This window comes from Adiantum capillus-veneris, chromosome 20, assembly GCF_014529385.1.
Source record: "Adiantum capillus-veneris isolate H3 chromosome 20, ASM1452938v2, whole genome shotgun sequence".
In the NCBI taxonomy this organism is placed as follows: domain Eukaryota; kingdom Viridiplantae; phylum Streptophyta; class Polypodiopsida; order Polypodiales; family Pteridaceae; genus Adiantum; species Adiantum capillus-veneris.
Window position 1 is genome coordinate 59,368,860 of NC_140950.1, and position 22,477 is coordinate 59,391,336.

A 22,477-nucleotide genomic window follows, 5' to 3' on the forward strand; every position below is an offset into this window, starting at 1 on the left:
GGGGGGGGGGGGGGACTTTTTAACAAGTCGGGACAAACCCAAAGGACCTCGAAGATCTATCCAACGAGTTTGAGAAGAGAAGACAGAGAAAAGGAGGCCCAAAGGTGTCTTAACAAGTCCCACATACCAAGTTCAATATTTAATCGCAATGTTTTTATAACACTCTAGAAGGTGCCTTCACAGCTATTGTGCAGACGAAGGTTACAAGTTTCTAATGTGCCAAACATCACAAGTCATATAAAAGTCAAATGAGGGTGGGAAAAACCCGTACGCACGTTTCAGTGGAAGCATAACACTAAAACCAAGCAAGCCATTTTATATAGTTGTCACGACCATGCTTCGTAGGTACATACAGGAACAATATCCCCTTTCTTGCCCATTCTATAGAGAGAGAGAGAGAGAGAGAGAGAGAGAGAGACTGCACACATGAGCACCAAGTATAGAGAAAAGGTGTAGGTTGCTTGAAACACAGCGAATACTAGAGAATGACCGAGGTGACTATGAATATAACCACTCAGACAGGCTACAACCAGGAAAACACACCCAAAAAAAAAACATTTGAGTTCAGCATGGTATTCCTATGAAGGACATATAGACCTGACCAGTGTCCTTAATCTATGTATATGTAAACACTATTGATTTTTTAAGTGATTTAGAGAGACGAACATAACAATGTGCGCAGAAAAATAATTACGATACAGATTGGGTGCTCATGAATGTGTGTTAGTAGGATGCATGACTGCAAAAAAAGAAAACAGCAATGACTCACAACTAGCAATGGATCGCAAAAAGCACGGAAGGCAGAGAAGTATGGTCTTAAAGGAAATCCGATCATATTTTACAATGGGAAGTTAGCTACACTAACAAGCGCCCCTTACAGAAAAAGGGCATGGTTTGGTCAGCAGATATTAAATAACAAAAAGGTCGGATTACGAGATGCAATTCCGATATTCCAATATGCCCAGTCTCCAATCCCAGAGTTATTGAGCTATGGAATTAGATTACATAATAAGCCCAAAAAAAACCACAAAATTTATGGACTCTTTGTCCAAAAAAAAACAGCTCAGCCCAAGGTCACAGTTCCCAATACATCTGCTGGAAAAGAATCTACAGGATCATAAATGACGATATTCGACAATTCAATCACCATCACAATCGGAGGTAAAAATCGCAAGAATGAAGAAAATCATACCACCCCCTTCGGGTGAATCAACACAGACCTCGTCGGATGTTGATTATTCGTCGCTAACAGACAAGCTAGACATGCCATTTAAGGCATCTCCATTGCCTTTGCCATTGGCGGTGCTGCCGTCCGCAAGCTTCACCAGAGCTGTTTCAAGTGCACATTCTATGGTCTGCAATTCTGCATCTGGCTCTGGCACCTCAACGTGGAAGGATTTTTGTGGAGCTGGGCCCACGCATTTAGACGAAGCATAGGACTGCTGCTTAATATGGTTCCAGAGCTCCACATGGAATGCATGAGAAGAACTGTAGCAGTCATCAGTTGCCTCATTTTTGGATCCCTTCGAAGAGCCACCGCGTTTAGAATCACTCTGACAGAAAAATGGTAATACATGCGAATCCATGACCTGCAGTCCACACACAGAAAAGCTACGTAGGCACGAAAAATGTGGGAAGAATGAGCATAGGATTTTCCCTTTCTGTTTATGTTTTCCAGAGAGAGAGAGAGAGAGAGAGAGAGAGAGAGATACATCGCTACTGTTGTTTTCCTGTGCAAAAAGCAAAAGGGAATTGACCACACAGATCAGCTGCACCTCAACCCCAGACAAAAAAATTGTTGGCCAGTGCGGCAGAGGAAAAGATGCCCTGAAGTTCCGATCATCACTGCTCTCCTTTGCTGCACGAGCAGGAAGGAGGGCAACCAAGCCACATTTGGAAGGCACCTTTAGAGGGTCTACAGGGGAGCCATCTTCTTTTGCCGGGAGAGAGAGAGAGAGAGAGAGAGAGAGAGAGAGAGAGAGAGAGGGGAACTTGTACCTTCAGAAGTTCGTCTTTACCACAGCCTTGTAAGACTCTTATCTTGCGCTTTGTTCTTTCTTGAAGTAGGGGACGTACCACCTGCAGATGTAAACACAATTGGATAAAGTTTAGCACGTTCACCAAAAGAGTTCAGCAAATATGACAACAAACAAGACTTCTCAAGACAGACAATTGAGAGGGCCAATAGAAAAACACCACATTGAAAGAGAGTCTAAATTGATGATATGAAAACACAACATATAACACACATGTGGACATATAACACAACATCATGTAGTTGTGTTATTTGGCACAGGTAGCATCGAGGAGGTGATAAAGCGAAAGGCATGTGAAAAGAGTGCCAAGCTCCAACTAGAACCCATTTTGTCTCGCAAGTTACCACCTGCTAAGAAAGCTGAACCAGGTTATTGGACTCATTCCCAACATCTATGAAGTGTCTCTTCTAGATTCCTTCGAGGGAGTTATGCAGAGCTCAAGGTAAAATTCACAGCAACAAAGCGTTATTTTTTTCTAATTCCTTCTGAGAACCTTATTTCCTCAAAACTTCGACAAAAGTTTAGGATTGATTTTGATCAAGGGTATTCTCAAATCGAGACCAGCTTGCTAGCAAGCTTACTCCACTCTTCGATTCTCTTTCTGTTACTATCCAAGGATACCATGGTCAAGCTGCATTAAGTTAGAAAATTTGTGACGCCTTGTTGAGAATGCCTTGGCACTCCCAAAGACGCTCCCATTGCAGAATGACAAAGGATCATTTCCCTCCAACATCATAACAAATCAATCACCCTAGAAGTCCGACAGTCGCTTCTACACAAGAGTGTTCAAGGCATTTTGTTTGTACATAATCAGTAACTAACAAACATTATGTTTGTGAAATACTGTTTGAACTTGTTTGATTCTAGTTTGAGTCTATTGGAATTTTTTTGAACCTATTTGACTTTGCTTGAACTCATTTGGACTAAACTTAAATCTCTAAGACCCAATTCAATGGTTTAGACCCAATACAACAGGTGCACACAAACCCCAAACCCGTTGAAGCGTTTATTTCAACGGTTGGATTCAGTCCCACACCCTGTACACCATCGTGACATAAAAACGCTCCGAAACAGCCAAAACGTTTCGGCAAAACAAGCTTTTTTTTTCTTTTTTTTTGCCCCCTTTTGACCAAATGACCTCAAACCACTCGTTAGGGGACATGTACAAAGGCCGCCTCAAAAAATCCATACCTTGTTCACTCGTGACTCAAGTCTCACATCTCGATTTGGTATTTCACATGTCTTGACAGGTGAATATGTACGTATATTCAATGTATAATTATAGATACATACGTGTAAAACAAAACCTGTGTTTCGCTTTCGTTGAGCTCCGAAACGAAATGTTTCAGAAACCTCGAAACCCCAAAACGCACGTAACCCGGAAACGTTTCATGTCACACTGCTGTCCACCAAACCCCAACATAACAATTGGACAGCCCATTACGAAAATTACCCTAGACCCAACTTAACGGTTTGACACATGTCCAAGATCAAGGATAACAATTAACAAATTTCACTGAGCTGTTATAAACATGCCCCCGGAACCGCTATACACAGAGAATATGTGACACTTCATGTTTCTTTGTTCAAAAATTGCACTTTTCTGCATGGATTTTATCATCTAAGGATTGAATGACATTTGTGGAAGCATTTATGTTTGATTCAGTAAATTGCACCTAAGACGACTCTAATGCATCAAAATTCAAAGACATAGAGGTCAAAGCGGCCTAGTACGTGATGGCTAGTCACGTCGAGTGCTATGAAGAGAAGAATGTTGATAATTGATGAATGTTATCCGGACTAGGTTATGTGCTATTGCATCGTAATCATTCCATCCGTGAATATTCACAGGCATACAAGCATGCTAGCAATGTTTAATGAGCTTTGGTGCTATGTCAGTTTTTACAGGTGTAATCGAGGTCGTTTACTTTTCTTCAAGCAAGGCTTGTCAAAATTGAGACGTGGCATCTCCATATTTGACTCGTACTAAACACAACACCGCAGCAAAAGAAGCCAAAGCATAGCAAACTCGCACTGCGATTTTCTCCGCATTTCATGGATTGACCATAAAGTGCTCATTGGGCAGTTGAGTCCGGATATATGTGGCAGCCTTTACACTTGAATTGCTTTCTAAGCGACAACTGTAATAGTCTTGGACACTCCAAGCGAGAAATCTCAAACAGAAACTTCAAAATCACTGAACTTTAATAGAGAGAGAGGGAGAGAGTCGACAAGGCCCATGACTCTTAGCAACGAGTTTAGTAATCACATCTAGATCCACATCGGACCTCACTGATGTTGGATTAACTAATTCTTATTGCGATCATGACCATAGAATCTAAAGACCGAAATGTTGTAGTCATTTTGTCTTTCAAACCTGCACTCAAACACAATCACATGAGTGAGCACAAAAATCAGATTCCTTTTCGGGAAGTCCCATGTCGTAGTACTTCTTTCATAAAGTCATCGAGCACAATACTGTCAGCCCATCAATATCCATGAAATCCAAAGGAAAATCAGTGACTTTATTCCATTCGGTAATTTGTGACAAAGGAGTGGAGTGATTCCCCTCTTGTGCAGTCCCGTCTGCACCAGCTTCAACCCTGTTGATCCACGGGATCTCTCGGAATAGTCAAGGCTAGACCAAAAACCTGAAGGTAAAGTTCCAATATCTGAGGAGTATCTGCTAGGTCCTCCTCCTCCATCCAATTCGCATTCAATGTCGGATACTTCTTGACTAAGAACCGCCGATCACTTTACCTTTCTCCTTCCTTTCCTTGTGAGCCGGTATCTATTCCAAAACGAGTATCTCCTTGCCCTCTTCCACTTCAGGTTGCTCCTCAGGCTCCCTGTCGACTGGCACCTCAACCTTGAAAGATCTTGATAAAGTCACATGAGAAGCATTGTGAATCTTCATAGTATCTGGCAACTTCAGCCCGAAGGGATACATCAATTATCTTCTCTTGAATCTGGAAAGGGCCATAGTCTTGCATTCTTAGCTTTAGAAAAAGCCGCTCCTTTCCCTTCCGTTTTCTTGATCTTGTTCCTTCAACTGCAAGTCACGTCAAATCTTGTCTGCTGCCTTCTTATGCCGTGCTTGAGACTTCTCAAGAGCCTCGAGGCTCGAGCACCTTGACAAAAGCAGTATCCAAATCTGCTTCAAAAATCTTATCTTGGATCTGGGGAATTCTCTCATCTACCAATTGATTCCCTTTTTCCTTTCTTTCCTTATGCCCTGGGACCTGTGGGTAGCTTCCCTTGTCCAGACACACTATCATCTGATCCCCTTTCTCTGGAATACTTTGATGAACTTGCACCTGGTTCTCTTAGTTCATCGGAACCTTCGGATGTGCTACCATCTGATTATCCAGAATCGTTCGATGAGTTGTCATCCGGTTTCCCTCATTCATTCTTTTCACTGACATACTCTTGCCCTGTTGAGGTGGATACTATTTTGTCCATAAGATAAGTCAATGAGCCGGCATGCATTCCAAATCGTTCCTTAGCATGTTGCATAAGTCTCTGAATATAGTCAATACTTCTCGTTTAGATAATAGTCTCGAATCTCTTTTAGCAAACCATAGCAAAACCGCTCAATTTGGTCTTTCAAAGTAATCTTCCGAAACGAAGACACTGGCAAATAAGTATCCCAAAACCTCTAGTAGAAGTCATCCAATGTATCTTTCTCAGTCATTTTAAAGTGATGCCAAGCCGTGAATGACATCTCTTGCATATTCATCTGATATCAAAGTTGGCGTGAAAATTGTCTTGAATTTTACTCACGTCGCAGATTCGTCTCTGCGCAACAACAGAGTATACCACCATGTATGTTGAAACCGGCCTGTTCAATCCAAAAAGGGCGGTAGACTTTACTTTAAACCTTGATTTAGCTTTCACCCATTATTAGTCGTCTATTTTACCTGTACTTTCAAGACACAACAAAGGGGAGAGGGATACAGGCTGCTAGATTGCACCTGTATGAGTGGACAGACACCAGATTGGCCCCTAACTTAGGCGCCCCTTTCGGTATTTCTTTATTGTTCAAAAGAGGGAATAAACGCTGTGGTTCCTGCAAGCTGCCCCGCACAAACTCGGCTGAATTTCCACTGTTCCAGCCCGATTTCGGCAGCATAACTGTACTAGAACCCTTCACGGTCAGTATTCCCACGCATTGACTGACTTTCCCGACGCATACGGGCACTTTGCAAAACCTGGCGAGAATCTGCAGCACGCTGAATTCTCTGTTTTCAGCCCTGAAAATACGCCAGATCGCCTGTACAGCGGTCCCCTTGCGTCCCCGAACCTCCTGGGGGTATTAGGGTCCGTTTAGGGCCAAAACCCTAAACCTGCAAAAATACACAGCAGGCTGTAATTCACTGTTTCGGGCTCCGTTTCGCGTGCCGGTCGCATCCCTAGCAAGTCCTCGAGCTCCCGCACCTGTAGGGCTACTTGCCCTTTGAATCGGACGAGATTTCTGGCGTGAAACCTCTCCGAATTCACCTGTACCTGCGGGGGGATTAGCCGCTAGCTAATCCAGTACCTGTGCAAGAGGCTCTTGCCTCGGCAATCGCGCATGAACCCACACAACTGTACATTGGTCAAATGAAGAGCCCACTAGAGGGGCATAACATACTGCCAAAGGGGAGAGAGAGGGCAGTGCGTAGCGTGCAGGGCATCACTCCTGGCACCGCACTGTGCATAAGAGGGAAAGCAAGCACTCCATAGCTCTTAACCTGTGACAGAGACTTGCAAAATGAGCCTCCCAGCTATAAATCACGTTTTTGCCTTCTCTATAAGTAGTAAACTGGCCTCAGAGTGCCAAGTGTCACTCATTTGTGCATTTTCCCGCTTTAGACCCTCGGGTCTAAAAATATCTCACCTGCAGCCTCTGTTGACTTGGCCACAGAGTAACAAAATGATCCCCATGTCAAACTGCACGTAATGACGCGAAGACATTTTCAGGTCCCAAAATAGCAGTTCCCTAAATTTTAGGAGATGCTGCCATTGTATCTTTCTAGGTCATCCGACCCTCTTTGTACACTGTGGCCACATCCAAAACTGAAATGTAGCCTCTGTAGCAAAGGATTCCACTTTGGCTAGTCAATGACCCCACTTGGCTAACCATAGTCCTTGTCCAACCTTAGTGCTCTCTTGCCCTCAGGCCTGGACTCCCTCTGGACAGTTCCACACTAGCTATGCAATGCAGGGCAGTTAGATTTCCCGAGGGGTGTTTCCAAAAAGTGAAAGTAAATAGATAATAAGAAAGAAATCAACAAAAAGGATAGATAGTAGTCACACGCTGGTGACATACCCCCCTCTTGAAATCTCAAACGTCCTCGTTTGCATCTATGTCGTCCATGCTTACTGTCAACACTGATGTATTCAACACCTGTCGACACATATACGACACATACATGCTCATTGTCAACCCTGGTGTATTCAACACCTCGTCGACTCATGTATTGCCTGCGTGTGAACCCTGTCCCAATGACATAGTGGTAGCTTCGCACTCTGCCATTGCTTTGAGTCACGAACTTTCCAATGACAAAATGGTAGCTGCACATTTTGCCACTGTCTTATAGTACACGTTGGATCCCGTAACACTTGCGAGCATACCCAAACCGACAGTTTAAGAATGCAGTTACACATGTACTCTTTAATAGAAGCAATCACTGTATCCTTGACAGACTGACAAGAAATACTCACTTCTATAGCACTAACCAAACTTTTGGACATTCCATAAGAGCAATTGCCAAACTGACAATCTGTACAGCTCTAACATTCATGTAACAGGTATTTGATTTGAGCTCACTTTAAATACCATGTACATCATTTGTTTCAAAAGCCATTGTCACACTGACAATCCATTTAGCTTTGAAACTCAAGGGGTCAAGGTAGGTTGCAAATCGAAGGCTTCCAGGTAAAGTGATAACACAGTTGGTGACTCTGCAAGTTCACCTTCTTCCATCCACTTAGCATCCATTGGTGGATAGTTTCTGAACTTTACCAAGTAACGCCTAGCAACCTTGCCTTTCACTTTCCTTTCTTTGTGTGCCAAAATCTGTTCAGGGACCAAGATCTCGTCAAGTTCCTCGACTTCCGGCTGATCTTCAGCTGGCATATCTTCTGGCACATCACCCACATAGGGTCTGAGAAGACTCACATGAAACGCATTGTGAATCTTCCAACTGTCAGGCAATTTCAGCCTATATGCAACATCACTGATTATGTCGCACACTTGAAAAGGCCCATAGTAACGCATGCTGAGCTTTGGAAACACTCTTTCCTTGCCCTTCATCTTCTTTAACCTTGCCTTTTCAAAGCGTAAAAGCACCCAATCACCAAGTGAATATACCACTTCACGACGGTGACGATCAGCTGCTTTCTTTTGCTTTGCCTGAGTCCTTTCTAAGGCCACTTTGACCTTCTTGTACATTTCATCCATGTCTTGAACATACTTATCTGCTTCAAATATCTTGTCCTTTGTATGCAGTATGGGAGGAACTTTCTTGCCACCTTCAACTATCTCAAAAGGTGCCTTGCCAGTTGATGAATGCACTGTATTATTGTATGCATACTCCACCAATGGCAAATACTGCTCCCATTTTCCTTTATGCTCTGACACATAGCACTTCAGCAGATCTAGGACAGTAGAATTTGCCTCTTCTGACTGCCCATCTGTTTGAGGATGAAATGACGAAGAGAATTTGAGCGTGGTACCCATATTCTCAAACAAGCCTCTCCAGAACAAACTTGTCATGCGTGGATCACGGTCGCTAACAATCGACTGTGGCATGCCATGATACTTGAAAATATTGCTCATAAACAAGCGTGCCATCTGATCTGGCTTTATCTTCTTCCTGACAGGAATAAAATGAGCCTGTTTGCTGAATCTGCAAATAATGGTCCAAATACCATCGTTTCCTGTCTGCGTTCTCGGAAGATCAAAGATAAAATCCATAGCAATACTTTCCCATGGTTTATCTGGAATAGGTAGTGGTTGCAATAACCCTGGTGCCTTTTGCCTGTCAAACTTGACCTTTTGGCATATTAGGCATTCTCGCACAAAGGCATCCACATCCCTTCTCAATGTAGGCCAATAGAAGAATGTCTCTACCGCTTTAACTGTAGCATCGATACCACGATGCCCTGCATACGGTGGGACATGACTCTCTTCCATAATTTTGCGTCGCAATGGCTTTGTGACACACAATCTGCCATGCATCATCATGAACCCGTCTTTAAGAAGATAGTGTTCATGACGTTGTCCATCCATTAGTTGCTCGAAGACCCTTGCAAAATCTTCATCATTTGCATACTGTTCTCTCATATCATCAAGTTCATGATGATAAGGAATCGACACAGCTGAAATTTGTGGCTTCCTTGACAAGGCATCAGCCACAACGTTCTTCTTGCCTTCCACATGCACAATCTGAAAATGGAACATGGACAAGATATTTGCCCATCGCATATGCTTTTCAGATAACTTTGTCTGTGTCAAGAAGTATCGCAAGGTCTGATGGTCCGTTTGGACAACGAAATCTGCACCTAGCAGGTAGTGTTTCCAACTTAAGAGCGCATGAATCACAGCCAGTAACTCTTTCTCATAGACCTGCATGGTCATCTCTGGCCCTTGCAAAATTCTGCTCTCATAGGCTACTACCCTGCCATCTTGCATTAGCACTGCACCAATGCTACTACCGCAGGCATCACACTGGACCACAAATGACTTCCTAAGATCTGGCAACACAATGACTGGATCCGAAGTCATCTTTTCCTTTAAGAGATTAAAAGTTGAAATCTCTTTCTGTGTCCATCTGAAGGTGACTGCCTTCTTTTGAAGAGCATGTAAAGGTGAAGCAATCTCAGCGAAATTTCGAATAAACCTTCTGTAATAGGAGCATAGTCCCAAAAAGCTTCGGACATCATGCACCGTCTTCAAATTTGGCCATGACTTGATCGCTTCAACTTTTGCAGGATCCATTCTGACACCATCCTTTGAGACAATGTGTCCCAGAAAGTGAATCTCTTCCAGAAAAAACTCACTTTTCTTTGCATTGATGAGCAACCTATGACTGCGTAGCTCTTTGAACACAATGGCCAAGTGATGCCTATGCTCCTCTTCATTCTTTGAGTAGACTATCATGTCATCAAAGAATGTACCAACAAACTGCTGGTGTGGACGGAAAATTCTGTCCATCATCCTATTGAACGTAGCAGGAGCATTTGTGAGACCAAAGGGCATCACTAAAAATTCGTAAAGGCCAAACGTTGTTCTAAAAGCAGTCTTGTGCACATCCTCTGATCTAATGCGGATCTGATGGTACCCACTCTTTAGATCTATCCTGCTAAACATAGTTGCTCCTTCTAATTTGTCCATAATATCATCAATTCTAGGTATAGGGAACCTATTCTTGATGGTATTCTTGTTCAGTGCACGGTAGTCGATGCACATATGCCATGAGCCATCCTTTTTCTGCACCAACAATACTGGAGAACAAAATGGAGATGAACTGGGCTGAATCAGCCCTTTTTCTAACAGCTCCTGTACTTGGCCCATTATCTCTTTCTGCTGAGCCGCACTAACCCTGTACGGAGGCTTATTTGGTGGGCTACAGCCTGGCACCAAATCTATCGCATGGTCCTCGGGTCTCTCTGGCGGTAATTGAGACGGTAATGAATCGGAAAAACAGTCACTATACTGTTGTAAAAACATTGACCTTTCTTTATCTAGCACAGATAAATTTGATTCATCACAATCTGACACTTCACGTGCAAAAACCAAGTACGCAGAAAGATGCTTTTTCATTACAGAAGTAATAGCAGAAGCTGATACAGTAGGAATAGACTCCCCTTTAAGCTTTACATCCAGAATGTGAGTCTTTCCCCTGCTCTGTACAGTGATCTTTTTGTTGTAGGCATCCATGATTCCCTGTACACGAAACAACCAAGGAATACCTAACAACACATCACATCCGTCCAGTGGCATGATGTAAAATTCTTCAGCATCTACATAGGACTGGATATGTAGACGCAACTTTCCAATGATGGGTGTCACAGCCTCTGTATGGCCAGGACATGCCAAACCTGCCTCTGCTGTATACCCCATCTCTTCAGGTCTGATTCCCAACTTTGAAGCCAATTCTGGGGAAATAAAGTTGGCTTTGGCACCTGGATCAAAGAAGATAAGCACTGTTTGATGCCTAACCTTTCCCCATGCTCTGCAAAGCTCACTTGCATCTGAATTTGGCTTGTCGCCCACCATATCTGGCACTAGACCAGCCATGGGCTTCTTTCCTTTCTTGTCTTCCTTGTCTTCAGAATCAGCTGGCCTTTTCTTTGTAGGACAGTTGTAAGCAATGTGGCCAGGCTGCTCACATATAAAGCATTTGTTCTCTGTCCTCAGGACCTTCTTTTGCTCTTCTGACTTGCGAGGAAAACGTCTTTTCCATTTCTTTGCTGGTCCTTTTTCTGATTCAGCCGTAGCTTTGTCTTTCCCTGTGTTGGCCGACTCCTGAGTCCCTTTAGGAGCCTCATTGGGAACGTGCTTCTTGGCTGAATTTTTCTTGCCTGATCCTGCCTTGACGCCAGTGTTAAATTCACAATCTTCTCCCTTGAGCAAACCATTGCCAGTGTTTGCTACCTCGATGAGCTGCGTCAAAGTAGTGACTTTGGTCTTTGTGCAGTATTTTCTCAATCCTTTGGGTAGGCCACAACAGTATTTTTCTATCTGTTCTGTCAATGGCACAAACCTATAGGAAGTTACTGGAAGTAGAGCTTTCCAAAACTTCCGATTGTAATCATCCAGATTTCTGCAAGTGGCAGCATTAAGCTGGTGCCATTCTGTCATGACATCTGCTTCGAAATCATCAGATAACCATGCTGCTGCAAAAATCTGCTTGAAGTAAATCCATGTGGACGGAGCTTGCCCTTGAAGCAATAAAGTTGTCCACCATTGTCCCGCATTCCCTGTCAAGAAAGTGGCTGCCTTGCGGACCTTTGAAGCCTCTGTAAAGTTTCCCCCTGCATAGGCCTTATCAAACTGCTGGAGGAATGAAAGAGCCTTCTTCCTGTCATCAAACCCTGTAAAGGTCGTGAATGACACACCTTTGCCACCTTCTTTGTACGGAGTTGGCCTCTCCAACGGCGTTAAATTGTCATATGGAAGTGACTGAAACATGGGAACACTATTAGGGTTCATTTGTGTTCCTTGGCCGCTATTAACTTGACCTGGAAATGCCATATTTGGCTGCTGATTTGTAATTCCAGCCATACCAAAATTTGCTTGTGGCATCCCAAATTGTCCCTGAGTGCTTTGAAACCCTGGTTGCATACCCATGACACTGTACATGGGGTTAGGCATCATCGTTTGAGCACCCGCAAACACTGTTCCTGGCGTATAAAACTGATTTCCAGGTGCATGACCAGCCATGCTCTGAAATACCGATCCACCTCCAAAATAGCCAGGGTGTACTGAAGGTGGTGGGAAGACCTGTTGCATAGCCTGTAGGTTGCTTCCCTGCCCATTAGAACCAGCTATAGGCTGCTGAAAGGTGGCGGGCTGAATTGGTACAGCTTGAAAAACTGGCATCTCAGCCACCTGTTCTTGCACCTTAGGCATACGTTGTGGAGACTGCATGTTCTCCGTCAAGTGTACAGGTGTTTCCATTGACTGTGCGGTATGAATCACCTGTGTTCGAGCCTTAACAGGCTTTTGAATATGATCCAGTGACCCAACTTGCTGAGACGGAACCGGAGGTTGCAGAAAGGCTAAAAACCTCGGATTCTGCATTGCTTGTGTGAACATAGCCACAGCAGTAGCCAACTGGATCCTGAATATATCATCATCAGTCTGTGGTGGTCTTGAGGACTCACCCACTTCATGTGTCTGTTGACCCTGTGAAGAGGAAACCTCTTCAGTCACATCATCTGGTCTGTCAGCCATAATTACAATTCCCTGTGTCTCGTCTATGATCCCCTGTGTCTTCAAGCCCAAAACTGACCAAGGCTCACTTCTATGGGAAAAAGTGATTTAATCCCGTCGATGGAACCATGAAACCGGCCTGTTCAATCCAAAAAGGGCGGTAGACTTTACTTTAAACCTTGATTTAGCTTTCACCCATTATTAGTCGTCTATTTTACCTGTACTTTCAAGACACAACAAAGGGGAGAGGGATACAGGCTGCTAGATTGCACCTGTATGAGTGGACAGACACCAGATTGGCCCCTAACTTAGGCGCCCCTTTCGGTATTTCTTTATTGTTCAAAAGAGGGAATAAACGCTGTGGTTCCTACAAGCTGCCCCGCACAAACTCGGCTGAATTTCCACTGTTCCAGCCCGATTTCGGCAGCATAACTGTACTAGAACCCTTCACGGTCAGTATTCCCACGCATTGACTGACTTTCCCGACGCATACGGGCACTTTGCAAAACCTGGCGAGAATCTGCAGCACGCTGAATTCTCTGTTTTCAGCCCTGAAAATACGCCAGATCGCCTGTACAGCGGTCCCCTTGCGTCCCCGAACCTCCTGGGGGTATTAGGGTCCGTTTAGGGCCAAAACCCTAAACCTGCAAAAATACACAGCAGGCTGTAATTCACTGTTTCGGGCTCCGTTTCGCGTGCCGGTCGCATCCCTAGCAAGTCCTCGAGCTCCCGCACCTGTAGGGCTACTTGCCCTTTGAATCGGACGAGATTTCTGGCGTGAAACCTCTCCGAATTCACCTGTACCTGCGGGGGGATTAGCCGCTAGCTAATCCAGTACCTGTGCAAGAGGCTCTTGCCTCGGCAATCGCGCATGAACCCACACAACTGTACATTGGTCAAATGAAGAGCCCACTAGAGGGGCATAACATACTGCCAAAGGGGAGAGAGAGGGCAGTGCGTAGCGTGCAGGGCATCACTCCTGGCACCGCACTGTGCATAAGAGGGAAAGCAAGCACTCCATAGCTCTTAACCTGTGACAGAGACTTGCAAAATGAGCCTCCCAGCTATAAATCACGTTTTTGCCTTCTCTATAAGTAGTAAACTGGCCTCAGAGTGCCAAGTGTCACTCATTTGTGCATTTTCCCGCTTTAGACCCTCGGGTCTAAAAATATCTCACCTGCAGCCTCTGTTGACTTGGCCACAGAGTAACAAAATGATCCCCATGTCAAACTGCACGTAATGACGCGAAGACATTTTCAGGTCCCAAAATAGCAGTTCCCTAAATTTTAGGAGATGCTGCCATTGTATCTTTCTAGGTCATCCGACCCTCTTTGTACACTGTGGCCACATCCAAAACTGAAATGTAGCCTCTGTAGCAAAGGATTCCACTTTGGCTAGTCAATGACCCCACTTGGCTAACCATAGTCCTTGTCCAACCTTAGTGCTCTCTTGCCCTCAGGCCTGGACTCCCTCTGGACAGTTCCACACTAGCTATGCAATGCAGGGCAGTTAGATTTCCCGAGGGGTGTTTCCAAAAAGTGAAAGTAAATAGATAATAAGAAAGAAATCAACAAAAAGGATAGATAGTAGTCACACGCTGGTGACATATGTACAGTTCCTTTCAAGTAAGATGTTGCCTTTCACACCTTGGAGAATTTTGTGAACCGTCCCTCCAGAGAAGGCGACGTCAAACTGTTGTACTAACTCAAGGGCTCGATGGGTCTCCTGGTAGCCTGAAACGGTCTCAATCCTGATGTCCTGACTCCCTTGAAATCCTTGGTTTTCTTGTTGATCTGGTCACTATAAAAAGAGAACGAGCTCTCCTCCTCTGAACTACTAGATGGCCTTCCATGCTTGCTAGACTTTGTCCAAAAAACCAAAAAAAAAATCTACTTCAAAAAAAATATTGTCTTTGGTGCTTAGAAGTTAAGGAACCTTCTTAGCGTTAGGGAATAAAGGCCTAAGTGCCTTGTATTTACTAACTTATAAGTTAAAAGACTTATAAGTGAGGGGGCCCAAGTGTGAATGGCCCCCTAGTCACTTACTCATATACTCAAAGGTGAAGCCCAAAAAGAAATAGCGTGACTTCTCCCAGATTTTGACGAGCGTTCTCTCTCTCTCTCACGTTTTCTCTCTGCGTGAGCTTCTTCTGCGCCACTCTCCTCTTCTCCTTCACTCTCATTGCATAGAGTAGCAAGTGGGCTCTCTCTCCTGCTCCCCCACACATGGTATCAGAGCTTTAGGGTTTCCAAGAGAGCCATTTTCGAAACACAGATCAGAATTCTGTTCTTGCTCGCTGCGGGAAGGATATTCAACCGTTTTCGATCAACTCTGTCGCGAAGGGATCCTCTCACCGTGTAGAATCGACCTCCGGTGACAGTTTCCCCAAAATTAGGGTTTCAAAAACTGGCAAACAGCAGCCTATTTCTGCTGAAATTGACCAATTTCGGGGTCAATTTGATGCAATTTCATTAGGGCAAGTCTCACAGGTCAATCTTACAGGTGTTTCCACCAACGAGGCTCTGAAAATTCAGCAAAACAGGTGTTTACAGGTCTGATTTTTGCCCCAAAACAGGGAATTTCAGCAAGCAAATGATGTATACACCTTGTGGAAACCTTTGGTAAGGGTTTGGCAGTGAATGTACGCCGTTTTGGGGTGATTTCGCGTGAAATTTGCTCGCTGTTTTTCTGCAACAGCAAGCTGTTTTTTGCCCGATTACGCACATTTGGGCGTGTTTAGGTCGGCAAAACAGGTTTCAGTGTTTGCAATCACTCAGAATGGCTTCTAGCAGTGAAAGTGGCAATTTGTTGCACATTCGCAAGCTTGAAGGTGCCCATAACTTTGCTATATGGAAGAAGCAATGTTATAATGTGATGTTACAGAAGAAACAGGCGAAACCTATTAAGTTACAGGGTGTGAAACCGGTTGATATGGAGGTTGAAGAATGGGAAGAAGTGGACGAGTTGGCTCGCTCCACGATCATGCTTTCGGTGTCTGACAATTTACTCTTCAATGTAGAGAATGAGCAGACAGCATGGGGCATGTGGAAGCGTTTAGACGAGTTGTATGCACAGCAGAGTGCTGCCAGTAAAGTGTATTGGCTTAAGAAGCTTATGGATCTCCGCATGAAGGAGGGCACGCACATGTCAGTGCACCTCAATGAATTCAATTCTATTTTCAGCCAACTGACAGAGCTGAAATTCACGATTGATGAGGAGTTCAAAGCTACTTTTCTGCTATGCACATTGCCCGAGAGTTGGGATGTATTCCGGACAGCTCTTAGTAACTCAAGTGCGTCACTTAAGTATGCAGATGTAGAGAGTTCTCTCTTGATGGAAGAGATGAACAGGAAGAACACCACAGGTGGGTCTTCTAATGCATTGCACTTGAGAAGAAGGTCTCAACAGAGGGAGAAATCTGACAGTAAGGACAAGACACGCAGCAAATCTCGTAGGAAAGATGTTGTGTGTCATCATTGTGGAAAGAAAGGGCATTATAAACGGGAATGCTATGAGTGGAAGAAAGAGAAGAACAAGGGTGCTGAAACTGATGCAAAGGACAAGGGAAATGCCAAGAAGAGCACTGTGCTGATTGAGGAAATCAATGTTGCTAGTAGTTGTGACAGTGACAGCAGCACTGATGTACTCAATGCCTCTTCTGTGGATGCACATACCCTTGCTATGGGTTCTGATGTGGACATGCATACTTAGATTCTTGATTCAGGTGCCTCCTTTCATGTAACACCTCATAGGGATTGGTTTACACAGTGCTCAGGTGAGGTGCAGGACACTGTTTATTTGGGAGATAACTATGCATGTGACATTGCAGGTATTGGCAGTGTCCAGTTTTCTTTTGCTGATGGTATGACTTTTGTTTTGCACAAAGTGCGCCATGTGCCACAACTCAAGAAGAGTTTGATTAGTACAGGGCAGCTAGATGATGCAGGCTATCACACCACTTTTGGTGATAGCAAGTGGAAAATTTGTAAAGGGGCCCGGATTGTAGCCAAGGGTTGTAAATCGGACACTTTGTATCCTTTGCATGTATCTAGTGTGCGTAACCATGTTGTCGCCGTAACCGAGCAGCCAAGTGTTTCTTTGTGGCATGGCCGGTTGGGACACATGAGTAAAAGAGGAATGGAAACTCTGTCTCGTTGTGGTTATTTGCCGTGTTTGAGGTATGTGAGCACTGTATTTATGGTAAGCACAGTCAAACACCGCACAAAAGGTCTCTCTCTTTGAAGTCTGACAGGTTAGACTTAGTGCATTCCGATGTATGTGAAATGCCACAGTTGTCCTTAGGGAGAAAGAAATATTTTGTCTCGTTTATCGATGATGCTACACGTAAGGTGTGGGTGTATCCAATACGTGCTAAAAGCGATGTTTTGGATACTTTCAAGAAGTTTCTTGCGTTTGTTGAGAATCAAACTGACAAGAAGCTTAGGTCTTTGCGCTCAGACAATGGGGGGGAGTATGTATCAAAAGCATTTATTGACTTTTGTGCTACTAAAGGTATTAAAAGAGAGCTCACGGCTCCTTTTAATCCCTCTCAGAATGGAGTTGCAGAGAGGTTGAACCGGACTATCCAAGAGAAAGTCTATCCAAGAGAAAGTTCGGAGTATGCTGTCACATGCTGCATTACCTCATGGTTTTTGGGCAGAAGCTGTGCAAACAGCTATTCACTTGATTAATCGCTCACCTAGCAAGGCTTTGGGTGGAAAGGTGCCTGAGGAGGTGTGGTCTGGCAAGCCACCCTCATATGCACATTTAAGAGTGTTTGGTTGTGAGGCCTATGTTCACATCCGGAGTGAACTGCGCACCAAACTAGAACCAAAGTCTCATAAATGCATTTTCCTAGGATATGGTGAGGATGGTGAAATGGGGTATAGATTATGGGATCCCGCATTACGGAAAATCATACGCAGCAATGATGTCATCTTCAATGAGAATTGCATGCACAAACAGCCCACAAAGGTCGAGGAAGTGCGCCGGGTTGTTTTTCATGAAGATGTTACATATGGACAACCAAGAAGGCCCAATGTTCAGCAGCCTTTACATGCTGAAAATGGTGCTGAAAATCAGCCATTAGCTGCTGAAAATCAGCCCCAACAAGTTGCCATTGATGCACCACAGGTAGGGGAACAGGTTGATGCTCCTAGACCGCCCGTTGTTGCGATGCAACCGGCTGAACAGCCTGCTGTTTTTTGATGGTTTACAGGCTGAAAATCCACCTGTTATGGATCATTGGGTGCGTAGGTCTACTCGGGTGACAAGGCCCCCCGATAGATATGAACCGTCTTTGGACTATGTCATGCTTACTGATTGTGGTGAGCCGTCTTGCTATAAAGAGGCTATGCAACGGGAAGACAGTAAGAAATGGTTCAAAGCAATGGTTTCGGAAATGCAGTCTTTGGAGAAAAACCATACATGGGACTTGGTTGATTTGCCTAAAGGGCATAAGGCTCTGCCATGTAAATGGGTTTACAAGACCAAGGTCACATCTGATGTCTCTTCTAAGTACAAGGCACGTTTGGTTGCTAAAGGGTACAAGCAAAAGCATGGTGTTGATTTTGATGAGATTTTTTCTCCTGTTGTAAAGCTTGCCACATTACGTCTTGTTTTAGGCCTGGTTGCTTCTGAAGATATGGAGTTAAAGCAAATGGATGTCAAAACAACGTTTTTGCATGGCGATTTGCTTGAGATGATCTATATGATGCAGCCAGAAGGTTTTGTGTCAAAGGGGCAAGAGAAGAAAGTATGTAGACTCTTGAAGAGCTTGTATGGTTTGAAACAGTCTCCCCGTGCATGGTATCACAAGTTTGATACATTCATGAGGTCTCAAGGATACAAAAGAAGTAATTCTGATCACTGTTTGTATATCAAAACGGCAAGTGATGGATCTCATCTATTGCTGATTTTGTATGTTGATGACATGCTTATTGCGGGTAAAAATGTCACGGAGTTGGATGCATTACAGCAAAGCTTAAAGAATCGCTTTGACATGAAGGATCTTGGTGATGCTAATCATATTTTGGGCATGCGTATCTCTCGAGATAGACCTAACAGGCATCTGTATCTATCTCAACGAGATTATGTTAATAAGGTGCTACATCGTTTTCATATGGATGGGGGAAAGGCACTTGGTACTCCGCTGCCTCCATATGTAAAACTGACTGCACATGACTGCCCAAACACAGATGATATGCGGGCTGAAATGGCCAAGATTCCTTATGCATCAGCCGTTGGCAGTTTGATGTATGCTATGGTTGCTACACGTCCGGACATTGCATTTGCGGTGGGAGTAGTAAGCAGGTACATGAGCAATCCTGGCAAAAAGCATTGGGAAGCAGTGAAGTGTATCTTGAGATACTTGAAAGGCACTAAAGACTTGTGCATTTGTTTTGGGAAGAGTGAGACATCTGTGCATGGCTTTACAGATGCAAATTTTGCTGGACATCCAGATTGCAGGAAGTCTACCTCTGGATATGTGTTTACATTCACAGGAGGTGCAGTTTCTTGGATTTCTAGACTGCAAAAATGTGTTGCTTTGTCTACCACTGAGGCTGAGTATGTGGCTGCCACTGAGGCATGCAAAGAAGCTTTGTGGCTCATGCGTTTGGTAGAAGAGCTTGGCATTAAGTCACCGGTTCCTGTGCTACACTGTGATAGTCAGAGTGCTATTATGCTTGCAAGGAATCCTGCTTTTCATGCCAAGACAAAGCACATAGAGGTGAAGTATCATTTTATCAGAAGTGTGCTTGATGACAAGAGCATTACACTTGTCAAGGTGCACACAGATGACAATCCTGCAGATCTTTTGACCAAGAGTCTTCCAGCAGAGCGGTTTGCATATTGCCGTCAGATGATGGGTGTTGGATGAGTAAGTGCATGATCAGCTGTTGTATCATAGTTAGCTGATTCTTTGATCTCCCAAGGTACATTGCCTTTAGGTGGGAGGTTGTTAGGGAATAAAGGCCTAAGTGCCTTGTATTTACTAACTTATAAGTTAAAAGACTTATAAGTGAGGGGGCCCAAGTGTGAATGGCCCCCTAGTCACTTACTCATATACTCAAAGGTGAAGCCCAAAAAGAAATAGCGTGACTTCTCCCAGATTTTGACGAGCGTTCTCTCTCTCTCTCACGTTTTCTCTCTGCGTGAGCTTCTTCTACGCCACTCTCCTCTTCTCCTTCACTCTCGTTGCATAGAGTAGCAAGTGGGCTCTCTCTCCTGCTCCCCCACACTTAGCACCCTCGAATACTTCAAAAGGCGCCTTCCACGTGTGATGTTGTAGGCAAGGGCAAATGCTTTTCCCATTAAGTCTTCTAATCCGAAATATAAGACTTCAACAAATCCAAAACGATTAATTGGCTATCTCAAATCGCCCATCTGTCTGAGGGTGGAACGAGGACGAGAACTGCAACCACGTGCGAATGTTCTCTCAAATTCCCCTCCAAAACAACTAGTAAGCCAAGAATCTTTGCCTGAAACAGTGGACTCAGGCATGCCATGTAACCGAAAAATTTGGGAAAACAAACACTCTAGCCAAATGATCAAAGCTTGACGATCTTCCTTACCGGAATGCAATGGGACTGCTTGCTAAATGTGTCAATGACTGTCCAAATGCCATCGAGCCCACTTTGGGTCTTGGGAAGATCAAAAATGAAATCCATAGCAATGCTTTCCCAGGGGCAAGAGGGTATGGGTAAAGGCTGTAGAAGTCCTGGTGCCTTATGCCTATCAAAATAGTTTGACCTTTTGGCATACCAAGCAACTACGAACAAAGTCGTCCATATCCTTTTTGAGCCTCGGTCAGTAAAAGTAACGCTCAACACCCTTCAAGGTGGTATCTATGCCACAATGGATGGAAAAAGGTGGACAATGGCACTCTATCAAAACCTTTTTCCTCAAAAGTTTTGTAACACATCTCATTTTCCGCATCAAATAGCGGTCCCGTATGGATTAGCTTGCAATTGTCTCTCCACTCTGTATCCGATGAAAGATATCTGCAAAATCCGGATTTGTGGCGTACTAATCTACCATATCTTCGAAGTTTTCGATGATGTGTCACAGTCTTGGGTCCGGAATCCGACACGACAAACGAGAAAATTACTTAAAATACTTCACAACTTTAGAACTTGAGTCGACACGGCCAGACGTAGTTCCGTTCCCATAGGTATTGGCCCCAAAACCTGGCACCCCTTTCGATATTTCTTTATTATATTAATGATTAAGCAAAGTACAACACCCAAGAGGACCAACACCTGAGGGGTCCTCTGCTCTCAAACTCTGCATCACGATGCTCTAAAGAGTGAGGCCCTTTGGGTCTTTTTATTCTTACAAGGGATGCCCCAAAAGCAAAGCCCCAAAAGCTGTAAACTCAAAAGCAACTTGTTTCCAAAAGCTGTCAAAAACCATCAGTGCAATTTGCGAAAATCCGTACAGACTGCCACGCCATTGATCCAACGTAAAATCCAGTTTTCATACAAGCTGCCACATCATCAATCAACACAAAATCCGAGTTCTGTACAGCCTGCCACGTCATCAACCATATTGTTCTCGCCACATCAACATCCGAATTACTACGTCATCACCTCTGCCCGCGATTGGTCATGCCACGACACCATTTTGTGACGTACCCCCCTCTTGAAAGAATTGTAATCGCACTCGATTACACCTACGAAATCAGACATAAGCCATAAACTAGTTCAATAGACATTGACTCTTAAGACTAGATGACACAGATCCAGCACTTGTACATACTACAAAGATGACAGTCACATCACATTGAATCTAGAACCGTGGTTTCTAGCAACTATATAGCAATAGAATCTAGATCCGCACCGAACCTCATTGACGTCGATTTAACTAATCCCATATTGCGATCACGTCCGTGGATTCCATTTTGATCTAGGATCATGTTCCTGGCAACGTATTTAGCAATCGCATCTAGATCTATCCTAGATCTCACTGATGTCGGATTGACTAATCCCATATTGCGATCATGTCCATAGATTTTCGAGACCAAAATGCTGCAACATTTGGTCAATCATTCCACCTGCACTCGAGCACTGTCGTGAGCGAGTAATCATTTCCATGGATCCGAATCCATCAATCACACACTGAGTTCATACTGAACAGTGGTTCAATAGTTTAGTTCTAGCTTTGTGGCCATCTCATCTGCAAGAACTCTTGATGCGCTCCCGACAGTCCATTGAATCATTCGTGATTCAAAATTCATGATTCATTATCAAGTTCATTCGGGAGCTATCATTGCTCCAAAATCATCTCATTCTCGATTTTCACCTATTATCTGCACATAACTAGCAAGTTCTTCCAGAAAACATTAATTTCATACATAAATAAAATTCATCTTCAGAAATTCCTATTTCAAAGTTCTTTATTCACACACTTAGTTCAAAGTGTTTCAATCATCTAGTCATCTCATCCATCCAAAAGTCGATGCACCTAGATCCTTGTGTAGACATCTCATCCCGCAGGAACTCTTGATACACTCACA

At 44.0% G+C, this 22,477-nt stretch overlaps 1 protein-coding gene across 1 annotated transcript in view; it reads right to left on the reverse strand.

The window, feature by feature from the left end:
- Window positions 1-799: 799 nt before the first annotated feature.
- The window catches only part of LOC147432576 (CRAL-TRIO domain-containing protein YKL091C-like), a 34,717-nt gene continuing 13,039 nt past the window's right edge, over window positions 800-22,477 (reverse strand). The window contains exons 10-11 of the mRNA XM_086492454.1: window positions 1,999-2,079; window positions 800-1,589 (exon numbers count right to left, since the gene is read on the reverse strand). Of these exons, the coding sequence (XP_086348580.1) occupies window positions 1,236-1,589; window positions 1,999-2,079 (435 nt within the window). The 3' untranslated portion in view covers window positions 800-1,235. The remainder of the gene's footprint in view (window positions 1,590-1,998; window positions 2,080-22,477) is intronic.